General features: G+C 40.7%; 1 protein-coding gene across 3 annotated transcripts in view; it reads right to left on the bottom strand.

The window, feature by feature from the left end:
* Window positions 1–16867, bottom strand: part of LOC121280101 (magnesium transporter NIPA2-like) — a 45210-nt gene that overhangs the window by 9342 nt on the left and 19001 nt on the right. For 2 of the 3 annotated variants that reach the window (XM_041191754.1, XM_041191748.1), the window contains exons 3-5: window positions 16793–16849; window positions 5277–5367; window positions 3639–3799 (exon numbers count right to left, since the gene is read on the bottom strand). In XM_041191754.1, coding sequence (XP_041047688.1) covers window positions 3639–3799; window positions 5277–5367; window positions 16793–16849 — 309 coding nt within the window. The remainder of the gene's footprint in view (window positions 1–3638; window positions 3800–5276; window positions 5368–16792; window positions 16850–16867) is intronic. The other variant, XM_041191763.1, reaches the window with a different exon arrangement.

Genomic DNA, 16867 nt, shown 5'->3' with positions numbered 1-16867 from the left:
AGGTCAATAACCAAGGGGACAGATTTAAGGTAAGAGGTAGAAGGCTAAGAGGGGAGCTGAGGAGAAATATTTTCACCCAGAGGGTGGTGCGAGTCTGGAACTCACTGTCTGAAAGGGTGGTTGAGTCAGAAACTTTCATAACATTTAAGAAGTATTTAGATATTCACTTGCATGGCAATAGCCTCCAGGGCTGTGGGCCAAGCGCTGGAAAATGGGATTGTCAGACCTTTGTTCACCGGTGTGGACACGATGGGCCAAATGGCCTCCTTCTGTGCTGTAAATGTCTATGAGACTCCATGAGTCTATGCAACATAAAATTGAAAAGTTGCATTCATCTTCCCATGCAGGACATCAGGGATCAAACTGTTCAAAATACTTTTTAGTCACTTACTGAGATAAAGGATGAAAGTGCTGACTATGTTAGGACAGTACAGCTGTGGGCAACACCATCTAATATTACAGTGCTGACTTAGCTTTTTAATGAATTACATGCATAACAAATGAGGACAGTAATGAAACAAAAACAGAAAATGCTGGGAAAACTGAACAGGTCTAGCAGCAGAGAAGCAGAGTTAGCATTTTCTCTCTCCACAGATGCTGCTAGACCTGCTGAGTATTTCCAGCATTTTCTGTTCTTGTTTCAGATTTCCAGCATCTGCAGTATTTTGCTTTTATTGGAGGACAGTAATGACTTTGCCAACTACTGACAATGGCGCCTCTACATTTCAAATTAGCCACAATTCTTCTTACAATAAACATCAACATCCCATTTGCCTTCCTAATCACTTGCTGTACCTGCATGCCACATTTTTTTATGATTCATGTATTAGGACAGCCAGATCCCTCTGTACCTCAGAGTTCTGCACTCTCCATTTAAATGCTACTTTTCTATCTTCCTGCCAAAGTGGGTAAATCTACATTTTCCCACTTTATGCTCCATCTGCCAAATTTTTGCCCACTCACTTAACGTTTCTCTATCTTTTTACAGACTCCTTATGTCCTCTTCACAGCTTACTTTCCTCCCTAGCTTTGTCTCTCCAGAAAATTTAGCAACCATACATTTGGTTCCTTCAACCAAGTCATTGATATAGATTGTAAATGGTTGAGGCCCCAGCACTAATATCTGTCACAACTTGCCAACCTGAAAAAGATCCATTTATCCCTATTGTCCACTTCCTGTTAGCTAACCAATCCTCTACCCATGCTAATTTTTACCCCCTACAGCATGAGCTTTTATTTTGTGAAATAACCTTGGATGTGGCACCTTGTCAAACGCCTTTTGGAACTCCAAGTACACCACATCTGCAGATTCCCCTTTATCAAACTTACATGAAACTTCCTCACAAATATGATTTCCCTTTCACAAAACCATGTTGACTCTGCCTGACTGTATTATCATTTTCTAAATGTCCTGCTACTACCTCTTTAATAACGGATTATAGCATTTTCTGCATGATAAACGTTAGGTTAACTGGCTATTGTTTCCAACTTTCCGTCTCCTTCCTTTCTTGAATAAAAGTGTCACGTTTGCAATTTTCCAATCTGCTGGGACCTTTCAAGAATCTAGAGATGTTTGGAAGATCACCACCAGTGCATCTACCATCTCTGCAGCCATTTCTTTTAAGACCCTAAGACCCTAAGATGAAAGCTATCAGGTCCAGGAGACTTGTCAACCTTTTGCTCTATTAGTTTTCCCAGTAACTTTTCCCTAGTGATTGTGATTGTTTAAGTTCCTCCCTTCCTTTCTTTTACCCCTGATTTTCAAGTATTCTTTGAGTGTTCTTTTGTATCTTCTACAGTGAAGACAGACAAAATACCTGTTCAATGTTTCCACCATTTCCTTGTTTCCCATTAGTAATTCCCCAGTCTCACTCTCTAAGGGACCAACACTCACTGTAGTTACTCTTTTCCTTTTAAATACCTATAAGAACAGATAGTAAGAGTTTCTATGTATCTAGCTAGTTTATTCTTGTACTCTAATCTCTTTTTTTTTCATTATTCTTTGCCAATTTCTAAAATCAGTCTCATCTTCTGACCTACCACTAACCTTTGCAGTGTTGTATGTTTTTTTCTTCAATTTGACACTATCTTTAACTTCCTTAGTTAGCCACGGATGATGCATCCTTCTCCTAGGATCATTCCATTGAGAAAGAATATATCTTTGCTCAGAGCTATGGAATACTTCTTTAAACATTTGCCATTGTTTTGGGTGCCACACTTTAGGAAAGATGTGAAGGCATTAGAAAGAGTGCAGAAATGATTCACGAGAATGGTTTCAGAGATGAGGAGCTTCAGTTATGTAGATAGGTTGGAGAAGTTGAGAAAGCAGAGAGGTGATTTGATAGAGGTCTGATAGGTTTGATAGGGGTCTGAACAGAGCAGTTAAAGAAAAAAATGCTCCCATTAGTGGATGGTTCCAGGACAAGAGGTCAGAGATTTAAGCTAATTAGCAAAAGAAGCAATGGTGACAGGAGGAAACACTTTTTCATGCACCGAGTGGTTAGGATCTGGAATACACTGCCTGAGAATGTGCTGGAGGCAGGTTTAGTCTTAAAAGAAAGAATGTACAGGCTTACAGGGAGAAGGCGGGGGAACAGCAGTAGGTAAATTGTTCCCAGGGAGAGCTGGTGCAGACAAAACAGGCCAAATGGCCTCATTCTGTGCAAACCACATGGGTTTAGGAGTATGGGAAGAAAATAAAAATACGGCACTAAAAAAGTATAAGTACAAAAATAAACAATTTGTCAATTGAAGAGTTCTTTCCACACACTCTACTCTCTTTGCACCCATTACAACTGGGTACAAAAGTAGTACAAAAGCTATCAAATTGTGCCTGATCTTCAAGTATTTTTACAGCATTTTAAAGCAAGTATGCTGGTGCAGCAAGCAGTTAAGGTGGCAACTGGTATGTTGGCCTTCATTGTTTTGTACTCACTTGAATACAGGGACAAGGATGTCTTACTGCAGCTGTACAGGGCCTTGGTGAGACCACACCGGGAGTAGTATGTGCAATTTTGGTCTCCCTACCTAAGAAAGGATATACTTGCCATAGGGGGAGTGCAGCAAAAGTTCACTAGACTGATTCCTGGGATGGCACGATGGTCATATGAGGAGAGATTGGGCCGACTAGGCCTGTATTCACTGGAGTTTAGAATAATGAGAGGAGATCTCATTGAAACATAAAATTCTGGCAGGGATGGGCAGGCTGGATGCAGGGATGATATTTCCTCTGGCTGCAGGATCTAGAACAAGGGGTAACAGTCTCAGGATACAGGGTAGACCATTTAGTACTGAGAAGAGGAGAAATTTCTTCACTCAGAGGGTGGTGAACCTATGGAATTCTCTACCACAGAAGGGTGTGGAGGCCAAGTCACTGAACATATTTAAGAAGGAAATAGATTCTATAGGCACCAAGGGGTATGGGGAGAATGCGGGAGTATTGTGTTGAGATAGAGGATCAGCCATGATCATATTGAATGGCGGAGCAAGCTCAAAGGGCCGAATGATCTACTCCTGCTCCTGTTTTCTATGCTTATCAATTGGAAAGGAGTAGGCTTGAAGTGTTTAAAAGCTCTTTATCATTCCAGATTTTAAGTTCTTGGTTTACAAAAATACATTATAATATTTCTAAAATGTACCTGTGCCTTTTAGCTTTTCTTCCATCTCATGCAAGGAATGAACTCCTTCCTCTTCTGGAGAATGGATCACTATTACTGTTGACCCTACAATGCTCAGCATGCATCCTAACTTGCCGTGAATATTCAGTCGCTCATTTAAGACATATGATGAGAGCACAGCACTGTGTGAAGTATAAAATAGAAAAATTGGCAGGACATTGCAGTGAAAATGTCTAAACATATGCATGTGTATGCTATACTCCCGGGTCATCAATCATTTTTCCATTTTGGCATCAGGAAGCAACCTGCAGGTCAGCTACAATATGGATCAGGTATATAACAATTTTGACATGGTCCATTAATTTGCCTCCTCCGCACATTTGTAACATTCTCATGTAACTCGTGCAAAATTTCTTACCAAGTTACTAACAATTAGTGCTGAACTAGAGGTAATTTTATACTTTAAACTCAACTCTGCAGTGGATACATTTGCGTAGCAATGAAGCACCATGATGTGTGATGGGTTCCTAGATGATGCAGTGAACCACAGATTGTCCAAAGCCAGTAATGTTTTTGAGAAAGTTCCATGTCAGGTTGTGGGATAAAAGAGGCACTAAACTGACAACAAAATTTAAGGTCTTAAACTTAAGGTATCTTACATTCAATATGGCTTAACTGGACTGGACCAGTTACATGTGTCACATCATAAAACTAAATCACTTCCATCCAGGTTGCCTCTGAAAAGAACATGGAATTCTAGTCCTGGCAAAAGTTTCCAACTCCTTTGTAGAGCTGAGTCAGTAGATTGGTGCTAATGATGACAAACATTTGCAGGGAAGCTGTGGAAGGTTGTCACCAAGGACAAAGAGTCCTTCTACTTCTGACTCACACAAAACTTTTCTGGAGCAGTCTCCTGTGGTTCCCATAAGAACCACTAGTTTGGCCACATTACCTTCAATCCCACTGAATGGAATTTGTGCAGTGTGTTCACATCATGAAAATTGTATTGGGTCCAATGTACATCCTATGATCCCCATCTGCATTACTTTAAATAGAATTTTATTAGGAAAGGGGATTTAGGGTCATGGAACCAAGGCTGCTGGATGGAGTTAAGATACACATCAGCCACAATACTATCAAGCCCACCTGACATTTAAAGAGCTGAATGGCCTTTTTCGGCTCTTACATTCCTATTTCATGAGCTCTCACCTGTTTTATACAGGGGCTTTGGATGCTTATTTTTACAGTCAGCCTCAAGAAACACAATTCCTGCAGGGAAATGGGACAATACCAAGATGAAAGTTGGCTATATTTTTGAAAGATTAATTTCCACAGCAAAATGGAATACAACACCATGACTCTACATCAGAGTCGAGCAAGGGTCAGAACATGATAATTGATCATTCAGGTTACTATATATAATTTAATTGCCCACAAATAAGTCATGAAAACCACCCCCTTTCTCTTCTGACAACATCATCTTATTCTAGGGTCTAGTCCCACTGATGCTAGCTAGCCCTGGTGCCTTTCCAAACAGCCAAGTGCTGGCTGGCAATCAATAAACATCACAACCTGACCTGATTGTTCCACGGTTACATCCAAGCCAGTATGATTTGTTTCTAAAAGTATTCCAATCAATGCAATAAAAAAAAATCGTACCTTATAAGCACACTTAATACACCTAGTGGTGTAACCAGCGAGGCAGGTGCAAATGCATAGGCAGCAAAGTTAGTAGCTTCCCCAGCACCCACTGCAAAACAAAATATGTTTGACATGTAAGTTTACAAAGGCTCAAGAAATCATACAACCTAAGCTTTCAGGTCTTTTATTTCCCAAGGCCTTGTCCTCTTCCCATGGTTGTTGTAAATTTGAAATTCTTTCTTCCCACTCCCTTAATAAAAGTACTAATTTTATATGAGCTACATGTTACAGCTTGTTGTCTGTAGGTCCCTAAAACTCTATTCACATTACAGAACTTGAAGCTGGGTGGTATTTAACCATATTTAATAAGCTGATACTGATCTCAGTGAAGAGCTTTTGGAGAAGATACCCAATTCAGAAGGATTTTTTAAAAATCCTTTACTTGTTCTGTACAGATGCTCAAAATCATGAAGGATTTTTAATACATGGTAGAAGGGCCAGTAACCAGAGGGCAATAGGTTTAAGGTAATGGCAAATGAACCAGAGGCAGCACGAAGGAAGGAAAACTTGCAATAGTAAGTTGTGATCTGGCATGCACTGCCTGAAAGGGCGGTGGAGATCGATTCAACAGTAACTTTTGGATGGAAATACTTGAAAGGGCAATGTTTACAGGCTATGGGGAAAGAGCAGAGAAGGGACAATCGGCCAAATGGTCTCCTTCAGCACATTTATCATTCTATGATTCTATAACAGAGCTAATTTAATACTGCATCGACTCTGAAATAATGACCAGAATTTAATGTCCCCACCAGAGGTGAGTTTGAAGGCCAGGGTTGGGGCGCTCCATTTAATCAGGCAGGAGGGTGACAGGTGGTTATCCCGGTGCCTTCCCTCGTCTTTCCAATCAAGCCCTGATGGGAAGAGTGGAGGCTGGGGGCCAATTGAGGCCCTTAAGCAACCACTTAAGAGCATTATCACGCTGCCACTGGTGTTCACTATCCAGGGAGGCTGGGCTTGGCCTAAATAGCCAAGTGGTTCTGGTACTGGGTTTGTAACCCCAAGATCAAGAGTTCAAATCTCACAATGGCAAACTATGAAACAATGTAACTTCATCTGAAACAGATGGAAACAGGTTTACTCAAAAGAGTATCAAGAGTTCGAATCTCACAATGGCAAGCTATGAAACAATATAATTTTTTTGCCAAGTTGGCCATTAACAGGTCCAGGCAGCGGGCGATCGACGGGGGAGTCCTGCCCGATTGTTTGTCCCTCTTCCGTGGCTATGTTCGCTGCTGGATGTCCCTGGAGAAGGAGCACGCGGTGTCTGCTGGCACTCTCGAGGCCTTCCGTGCTCGGTGGGCACCGCGGGGACTGGGGTGTTTTGTTGACCCCTTTAATCACATTTTGATTTAAAGTTTGTAAGTTTCCTTTAAACTTTGTTCTTGGTTTTACAGCTGACCTGAATTAGGGGCTGTGCCTGATTTATCCCAATTTTGTTGATTTGGTTTTCATTTAAAAGATTATCAAGAGTTCAAATCTCACAATGGCAAACTACGAAACAATGTAACTTCATCTGAAACAGATGGAAACGGGTTTGTACTCAAAAGAGTTACCCAGGGAAGCTGCCCAGTAAACCCCATGAGGTTTGTCTGGTGGTCTACTGTGTAGAGGAGGGTATCGTGTTCATGGGCATTATGCCCAATTGAGGGACACAGCATTGCGAAGGGGGTTGTTGGGGGGCAGGAGGCCTACTGAAAGCCTCTCCTTATGCCCTTTCTTCTGATCCCCTCCCCATGACTCCGCCATCCTGTCCACACTCACTTCTGTCTCAGGGCACATGGCCAATCTCCCTCCTGCAGGCCTAAGTGTAATACCGGCAGTGGCCACTACTCCCAGTGGCATTGCCAGTGCTGCCAACCTCTGATTAGGGCCTTGATTGAGTAGGAGGCCAGGTAAGTGCCTTATTACCTGGTAAATGCGCCAGACCTGCCATAGAGAAGCTGGGCAAGGCTCATACTCGTTCTCCAAACAGTGGGTGAGACCATCATCATACTAATTAAATTCTGCCCAATGTACTCCTTGCAGTCTCCTTGGAGGTAATACCAGATTGAAATATATTTCAATTCAGTTACTGCAGAATTGTACACATTTTAAAGTAATTTGACACACTGGTCTGAGATTTCCTCTGGGGAACCAGCTGCTTTCTGACAGTCCTAGCAAGATGCAACACAGAAAAAGGAATGGGGAGACCTGCCACCAATTCACTGCCACATTAACAGGGATGTCAGCCACCCAACCTTGGGTGCCTTAACATATTGAAAATATGGCGAGGAGGCAAGGCTTGGAAACTCAATTGATCCTCTTGCTATCCCATCAGTAGTATTAGCATATAGCAGGATGCTGATACACAGGCTTCAGTTATAGAATAAGCTAGGCTTGCAGAGAAGGAGGAAGAGGACCTAGTTTGAGCCACATCTTCCATCTACTGTACCTTCCCATATTGAGATATCCCCAGAAAGCTCTGCAGGAAACTTTTGGACAGGTTCACGTAACTTCTATCCCCTTTAGTTCCACCCTTTTGAAGGTGTTGCAGCAGCATAATGTTCCTCAGCTGTAGAAGTGAGGTCCCTCTGCAGTGCTGTGCTACTTCTGGGATATCATCCTACATGTCTAACTGATCCCAAACCAGGGGGGCTTGCATTAGGTGGGAACCTTGGACATTTGATAATTGTTTAAATTGGCAGCCATTACATATCTGTGGGAGATCAGATGGTGGGATTATGCCCAGAAATTATCCCTTCAACTCTAAATTTTCACCCAAAAAATAGGCGTGATGTGGACCAATGTCCCCTATATAATATTCTTTCATCTACAGGGCAAATGCTTTGGGAATTGCATTAGACACTAGTAATTTGTCTCTTTCAACAGCCAGTGCTGCTAATATAATCATGCCCCATAAATGAGAGAATTATCACTTGAAATCTGATGGATGAATTTATGAAGTGAAAGACACAACTCTTCCCACAGCCTGTAAAATCCGTGCACTGGGTGATTCTTCTCCAGGCAGTTCCCTGCCTTGCTTCTAGATGAGTAGGCGATAAATGGTGGGATTACTTTTGTAAGGCCAACAGTGGCCTGATACTGCAGCAGGGATGTCTGCCAAGAAACTTGGCTGCAGGATTAGTAAACTATTTAAACTCAGAATAAAAAAATTGCTGTGGTTAATGGGTTTTATTATATGGTCTGTTGTCTGGGCTAGGTTTGCCAACTCTGGCTGAATTCATTCCTGGAGATTAATTATTATTTGACCTCCTGCTTTCAACTGATCTGGTCCCCATACTTGCACTATTGGTTCTGCAACATGTCCATCATTATGATGCATCATCTTCCTGTGCTAATTGGATAGTAAAGAGACTCATTACCCATTTGGGTGATTTTTGATGGCCAAACAAGCATTTTCTTTTTTAAACAATTTTTTTCCAACCTAATTTCCAATGATATAATAACTAATAAACCAAGTTTACAAAGAAAATTAAAACCTTTTTTTTTTAAATGACCCTTTGGTTTTCCTGCAGTGTTGCTCACAGCATTGCCCTGGAGATTAATCTTCAAATGCTGGAGACTTTTAAGACAATTTAGAGGAATGGTAACCCTAGTCTGACCAAAGAGTGTTCCTTGCTTTGGCTTATACACCTTACAAGTCAATCTTGCCATTGTTTTCAAGCTCTGCAGTGCTTCTCAAAACCTTGCAGTAATTTAGGCACCCTTCTGGCAAAAATGTTGTACCCAAAGTCAGAAGCAGCACTGAGACTCTCAGAAGAATAACACCAGATGGAACAACAGCACTCTGCAAGGCAAAATATCAAAAGTGATAGATCTTACCCGAGACGAAGCTGCGAACTGAACAGCTTGCATCTGGTCTTTGATAAAGAGGTGGGGGTTATGTACAAAAGGGAATGATTTGCTTTGGGGATTGCCTGTTGTCAAGGTGAGAAGGCATGAAGAAAAGAAAAACCTTAAAAATTTGTTTCTCTTCCATACTCTCTTGTTTAAACTCTGCTTTGGTTAAAGACCAATTCATTAATCTCCTGGAATGTGACACCCCTTGCATTGTATGAGCATTCCAGGCAAGCCAACACAAAAGACTAGTAGACGAGACACCTGGACCAGACAGCTCTGGACAAAGGCAAAGCTATTAGGACTCCTCACCTCCAACGTTGTGCTAATGGTTCCAAAGTTATCTGCTCAAAGTACCATGGATTTTAACAAGAGTCCTTAAAGTCCATCACTAGCTGAATGGCTCCACCTGAAACTGCCCTGTCACATGACTGACACTTGAGCTGTTTGAATTGCTTTAATTATACAGCTTTTGGATCCTGTCATCAGTTGGGGTTTAGCCTCAGAAAAGGAAACCAGACTTGAAACTAGCAGGCTGCACCTGACCTCCATTTCCCTCAAAGTCAGATCACCAGAAAGAATACTGTACTTTACCTAGAGTGAAATAATTCCCAGAACACAAGAATAGTTTGCTGCATCATCAACTGCCTCAACCCAAGTTCCTAGGACAAAGACCAGGAATTCTGTCAGTCAAAGCCACCTGAGGGAACCTTCATTGGACATTGACTTACTGGACTTTACTCATGTGAATTAATGCCAATACCTTTTCTGATTTTTTTTTATATAAGTAACTCACAATTTGTATCTTTTTTTTCTTTCTTTCTCTGCCTTTCTACCTTGTATACTTGAGTGTGCATTTTGAATGCATTAATAAATCCTAGCTGTGTTTCACCTTAAAGATTTTGCTGTGGGGTTATTTTTAACATTGGACCTCAAACCGGGATTTGGGAAGCACACCACAGCCCATTTCAACAAGGGAAAGGATACTAATGGAAACAAATTAAATTAGAAATTAAAACTACCACTGTCATAGGCAGAAGAGAGGAACAGTAATAATAATTCAATCCACCTCACCCTAGTGTTCATAACACTAAATGCAAGACTCTGGTGAATAAAACTTGACAAGTAGGCTAGTATTCCCCTCAGTATACAAGATCAAGTGATAATCTAAATGAGGTGTTAAAGGATAGATTGATAGAAATCATTTCCTTTGTCAGGGGAATCCAGAACAAGAGTGAATAATCTTAAAATCAGAGTTAGGACATTCAAGAATGATGCCAGGAAGCTCCTAGTCTCAAAAAGGATAGTAGCAACATGGAGCGCACTCTGCTAAAATATTGTTGAGACTTGACCAATTGAAAATTCCAAAACTGAGATGTGTAGATTTTTGTTAAACAAGGATTAGGGAACAAGGCAGGTAGGTGTAGTTGTGATCAGATGATCTATCTGAATAGCGGAACAGACTATTGTATACTCTTGTTCCTATGTTCTTGGTATTTTTTATTACTACAGGTTGTAGGGTCTGCAAAAGAATCAAGATCAGAGTTTCAGGGTCCAGGGAACCATGGATCCATGTAGGGACCTGGTGACATTGTGATAATGTCACTAAACTAGCAATCCAGAGGCCTAGGATAAAGCTTTGGGGTCATGGATTCAAATCTCGCCACAGTAGCTGATGGAACTTAAATTCAGTTGATAAATTCTGGAAGTTGAAAGCTAGTCTAGTAATAATGAACATAAAACTATCAACGATTGTTACAAAAACCCATCTGCTTCACTAATGCCCTGTTGGGAAGGAAATCTGCCATCCTGACTGGTCTGGCCGACATAGGTCAAGGTCCAGGTCCAGATCTAGATCCAAATCCGTAGCAATGGCCACAGCACAGCCCTCTGAAATGGCCTAGTTAGTCACTCAGTTCAAGGGCAATTAGGGATGGGCAACAAACACTGGCCTAGTCAGTGACACCTACATCTGATGAACATACGAATTAGGAGCAGGAGTATGCCACTCGGCCCCTCGAGCCTGCTCCACCATTCAATAAGATTATGGCTGATCTGAATGCAACCTCAACCCCACATTCCTGCTTACCCCCAATAACCTTTCACCACCTCCCTTGTTAAGGCCAAGCTAGATAGAATATTCAATAAAAATATTCAAAGGCTCTGCTTCCACCGCCTTTTCAGGAAGAGAGTTCCAAAGACACACAACCTTCAGAGAAAAATGTTCTCCTCATCTCTCTTAAATGAGCAACCCCTTATTTTTAAACAGTGACCCCTAATTCTAGATTCTCCCACAAGAGGAAACATCCTCTCCACATTCACCCTGTCAAGACCCCTCAGGATCTTAAAGGTTTCAATTAAGTCACCCCTTACTCTTCGGAATTTCAATGGATACAAGCCTAACCTGTCCAACCTTTCCTCATGAGACAACCTGCCCATTCCTGGTATTAGAATAGTAAACCTTCTCTGAACTGCTTCCAATGCATTTACATCTTTCTTTAAATCAGGAGACCAGCACTGTATACAAAACTCTAGATGTGGTCTTACCAATGCCCTGTACAACTGAAGCATAGCCTCCCTACTTTTGTAATCAATTCCTCTCACAATAAATGATAACATTCTATTAGCTTTCCTAATTACTTGCTGCACATGCATACTAACCTTTTGTGGTTCATGCACTAGGGCACCCAAATCTGGCTGAATCTTGGAGCTCTACAATCTCTCACCATTTTGACATTTATTCTTCCTGCCAAAATGAACGATTTCACATTTGCCCACATTAAACTCCATTTGCCAGATCTTTACCCAAGTCACTTTGTAGCCTCCTTAAATACTCTTCGCAATTTACTTTCCTAATTATCTTTTCGTGCCATCAGCAAATTTAGCAACCATTCCTTTAGTCCCTTCATCCAAATCATTTATATAAAATGTAAAAAGTTGGTTGACCCCCCAGCACTGACCCTGTGGCACACTACTTGTCACATCCTGCCAGCCAGAAAAAGACCCATTTATGCTAACTCTCTGCTTCTTGTTAGCTAGCCAATCTGTCAGTATGTTGCCTCCTACAACATGAGCTTTTATTTTCTGCAGTAACCTTTGATTTGGCACTTTATCAAATGTCTTCTGGAAAACTAAGTACAGTACATCCACTGGTCCCCCTTTATCCACAGCACATGTGACTCTTTCAAAAGAACTCCAATAAATTGGTTAAACATTATTTCCCTTTTACAAAACCATGTTAACTCTGCCTGATTGTCTGGAATTTTTCTAGGTGCCCTGCTATAATTTCTTTAATAATAGCTTCTAACATTTTCCCTATGACACGTTAGGCTAACTGGCCTGTAGTTTCCTGCTTTCTGTCTCCCTCCCTTTTTGAATAAAGGGGTTACATTTGCTATTTTCCAATCTAATCTAGAGAAATTTGGAAAATTTAAACCAATCCATTAACTATCTCACTAGTCATTTCTTTCAAGGCCTTAGGGTGAAGTCCATCCAGATTTGTCAGCCTGCAGCCCCAACAATTTGCTTAATACCCCTTCCCTGGTGATTGCAATTTTCCAGGGTTCCTCCCTCCCTTCCATTCCCTGATTTACAGCTATTTGCGGAATGTTACTAGTAGGACACTATAGAGGACCTATAGTGAAAACCAAAGCAAAATACCTGTTTAATTTATCCACCATCTCCCTACTTTCCATTATCAATTCCCCAGATGCACAGCATTAGGACCAATGCTCACTTTGTCAACTCTGCTTATTTAAATATCTAAAGAAACTCTTACTATCCGTCTTTATGGACGGGACTTTCCACACCCGCCGCCACGATCTTCCGGTCCCACCACAAGTCAATGGACTTCTGGCTGGGACACCGCCTCACCCATGGCGGATCCCATCCGTGATGGGACCAGAAAATCCCAGCCTATATTACTAGCCAGCTTTCTTTCATACTTTAAATTTTTCCCTCCTTATTAATCTTTAGTCATTCTTTGCTCCTATTTATATTCTTTCCAATCTTCTGACTTGCCAACCATCTTTGTGTAATTATATGCTTTTTCTTTAAGTTTGATACTGTCTAACTTTTTGAGTTAACCACGACCCTCTGCTTGGAATTCTCTCTCTGACTGGATGTATCTATTTGGTGTATTCTGAAATATCCCTTTAAATGTCTGCCACTGAACCTCAATTGACCTATCCCTTAATCTCATTCGCTAGATCACTTTCATGCCCTCATAATTGCCCTATATGTGTCAGAATAATTTTTTTTTAAAAGTTTGATGTTTTGAAAGACCCATGCATTCCTTTATGAATTTGGAACTTTTGCCATCCTAGAAGGTTTTGCACTGCTAAACCAATAGTTCTCTCACTTGCTTTTGGCTGATGTCATATTCACTGTAGATTAGAGAAGGTTGACAGTACATGCTTGTGCCAATTATAGATGCTGAGCTATGGCGTGAAAGCAGATCAACTGGATTAGTTTCAAATTGTTTTAACACAATATGCCAAACAGTCTCTTTCTGTGCTAAAAACTTCCATGGTTGCATGTGGTTGCTGCTCTTTATGATATATCTCAAGGACCTGATGCAAACGTGCCAACATCATATTTTCAAACAAATATTTTATCTTTAAATTGTGCCCAAGGATAAATAAAATGCTGCATTTTGTACAGTTTGTATCAGAAATTGGAGTAGATGTACAAGGGAAGATATTCTGAACGTATGCCCCTTGTGTGGAACTTCAAAAGAATATAGAAACAGGAGTAAGCCATTTAGCCTCTCAAGCCTGTTTCACTGTTCAATGAGATCATGGCTGATCTGTGACTTAACCCCATTTACATGCCTTTGTCTTGTAGCCCTTAATACCTTTGGATAACAAAAATCTATCAATCGCAGATTTAAAATGAACAATTGATCAAGCATCAATTGTCGTTTGTGGAGAAGAATTGCAAATTTGTAAACGAATGTGTATAAAAGGGTTTCCCAAGCTCACTCCTGAAAGGTCTATCTCTAATTTTTAGACAATGCCCCCAAGTCCCAGAGTCTCCAACCAGCAGAAAATATTTCTCTTTATCTTATCTGTCATCCTTAATACCTTGATAACTTCAATCAAATCACCTTCTAAGTTCCAGGGAACACAAACCTAGCATTTTTTTTAAAAAATTTTGTAATTTAACATGTGCAGTACAGGTACTATTCTGGAAAATCTATACTGCGCTCTCTCCAAGGCCAAAATATCCTTCCTAAGATGTGGTGCTCAGAACTGCTCACAGTACTCCAAACATTCTCTAGCCAGAGTTTTGAGTGGCTGCTGCATTACCATAACCTCCTTGTAATCCAACCCTTTGATATAAAGGCCAGCATTTGTAAACCTTTTTGATTATTTTCTGTACCTATCCAAGGCACTTTAATGACCTATGCACCAGGAATTCCTTCCTTGCCCATCTACGCTGTTTACAATGCCATCTGTGTCATCAGGAAACTTGAATATATGGCTTTCAATCCCATCATCTAAGTAGTTGAAACCACAACACAGATCCTTGTGGGACACCATTAGTCACATCCTGTCAATTTAGAGTACCTCCCTATTAGCCCCACTCTCCATCTCCTGCCACTCAGCCAATTTGCTAACAAGGCCTATAGTTTCCCTACAATTCCATAAGCTTCAACTTTAGCTAGCAGTCCCTTATGAGGAACTTTATCAAACGCCTTCTGAAAATCATTGTAAATAACATCCCTAGGCATTTCCCTCTTCACTACTTTAGTCAGCTCAAAAAAATTTGATCAGGTTTGTTTGATGTAATCTACCCTTTAAAAATCCATGCTGGTTCTGATTGGTTGAAAACTTTCAAGGTGTCCAGTCACGCTCTCCTCAATATACACTCAAGTAATTTCCTGACAACGGATGTTAGGCTAACTATAATTGCCTGGTTTCCCTCTTTCACCTTTCCGAAATAGCGGGGTGATAGGCACAATTTTCCAATCTAAAGGAATGCTTACAGAATTGACAGAACTTTGGAATATCATTGTTAGGGCATCAGCAACCCTCATCTACTTAAAAAAACCCTTTAAAACCCTTGGATGAAAACCATCTGGTCTGAAGATTTGTCACTCTTTAGTGTCATTACTTTCTCCATAACTGTTATTTTGCATTTATTAATTTTGGTGGGACCCCAGCCCTGATTCAATACTGATGCAAAGTAATTATTCAGCGTCAGCTATTTCCTTATTTTCACTGACAATATCACTTACAAGTTTTCAAGGAACCCACTTGGCACCTGACCACTCACTTTTTCCTAATATAATTTTGTGTTAATTTTGATACCCCTTGCAAGTTTCTTCGAATACTATTGTCACCCTTACTATTTTGTCACCCTTCCCATTTGCTGGGATCTGTGCTACTTTTTCCATTTTTGCATGCTTTAATCTTTTGTTGTCCCTTACCCCTTTATTTGTTCATGGCTGTTTGTTCAAACACAACTTGCCCCTTAGGGGTATAAACTAACACTATATCACAACACTTTTGATTGCCCCCTTCTGCCTTTTACCCATTAATGGATTTGCCCATACCACTCTGCACTGTCCCTGTCTCATCACATTGCAGTCAGCCTTACTTAAATCTAGATTCCTGGTAGCTGTTTTGTGTTTCTCACGTTCAAACACACTTTGAACTCAATCTTATGATTGCTATTGAATAATTGCCAATAGAAAAATCTGGCTCATTATTCATTGCTAAATCTAATATGGCATGCCCCTCATTGTTTCTAGGACCTAATGTTACAGGAAACTAACCTGAATACACTCAAAATATTAAGGGGTACACATTGGGAAAAAAGTCATTGGGCTCATGCCTACCAATTCATAGTATGTACTCATGATAAGAAAGCCTTGCCAAAAGTACACATTTGAAAAATTGGTCCTAATGTCCCAAGTGTGAGAGTGCATGGTACGTTGTTTTGTCAGTGGTTGGCACAAGTACGCAAATGACAACCAAATAATGGTGGTTTACTTTCCATACTGAGTGTTAAATTCCAACTTTGTGGCTTAGTACCTGTGGTAATTATGGTGTTATCTAATGTGTAATATACCTTTAAGAAGAGCGCTATTAAGGAAGATCACATGGTGTTAGTATCAAATAGAAGAGTAGCATGGGCTACCTCAGTACTTAGTATTCAAGTAGTGTAAAGATAGAGTTCGAAGTGAAAGCACATGTTTAGTTGCTGTTGAGTACCTTTGTAAATAAACTAAAAGCTTCCACTTAAGAAGTGTCTGCTGATCAACTCTATCAATAGTACTAACTCAGCCACCACTCACAACCAAGGATCCACAGGATCTAACAGTACCCCTTCCATTCACTGCCTGCCCCTCACCCCATCCCAGTCCCTTGCTTCTCAGCTTTCATGCTCTCATTGATACACCCCCTTTAAGGGTATGTGGCTGATCAATGGCTGTGACTATTGTAACCTACCATAAAAAGCAATCATTTAAATTAACCTTGCAAACATGAAACAAATCACCTGCAGCAATCTTGTGCAGCAATACCCTCGAATCACCACAAACTCCCCTTTCAATACTTTGTTTCTAAACTATTCTATTTTTTGGTTTGAGGCACAAGTTAAAATCAAAAGTATATTAAAAAAAAACTTACTCGAAAGGAGTCCTGCCCACCACAGCCATTCTTTTAGATAGGCATGTCCTCCTTGACCTGCAAAATCATTACAGA

Source organism: Carcharodon carcharias, chromosome 1 (assembly GCF_017639515.1).
Source record: "Carcharodon carcharias isolate sCarCar2 chromosome 1, sCarCar2.pri, whole genome shotgun sequence".
Taxonomy (NCBI): domain Eukaryota; kingdom Metazoa; phylum Chordata; class Chondrichthyes; order Lamniformes; family Lamnidae; genus Carcharodon; species Carcharodon carcharias.
Note: the sequence above shows the minus strand (reverse complement) of the source record. Positions and strands in the feature narration are given on the sequence as shown.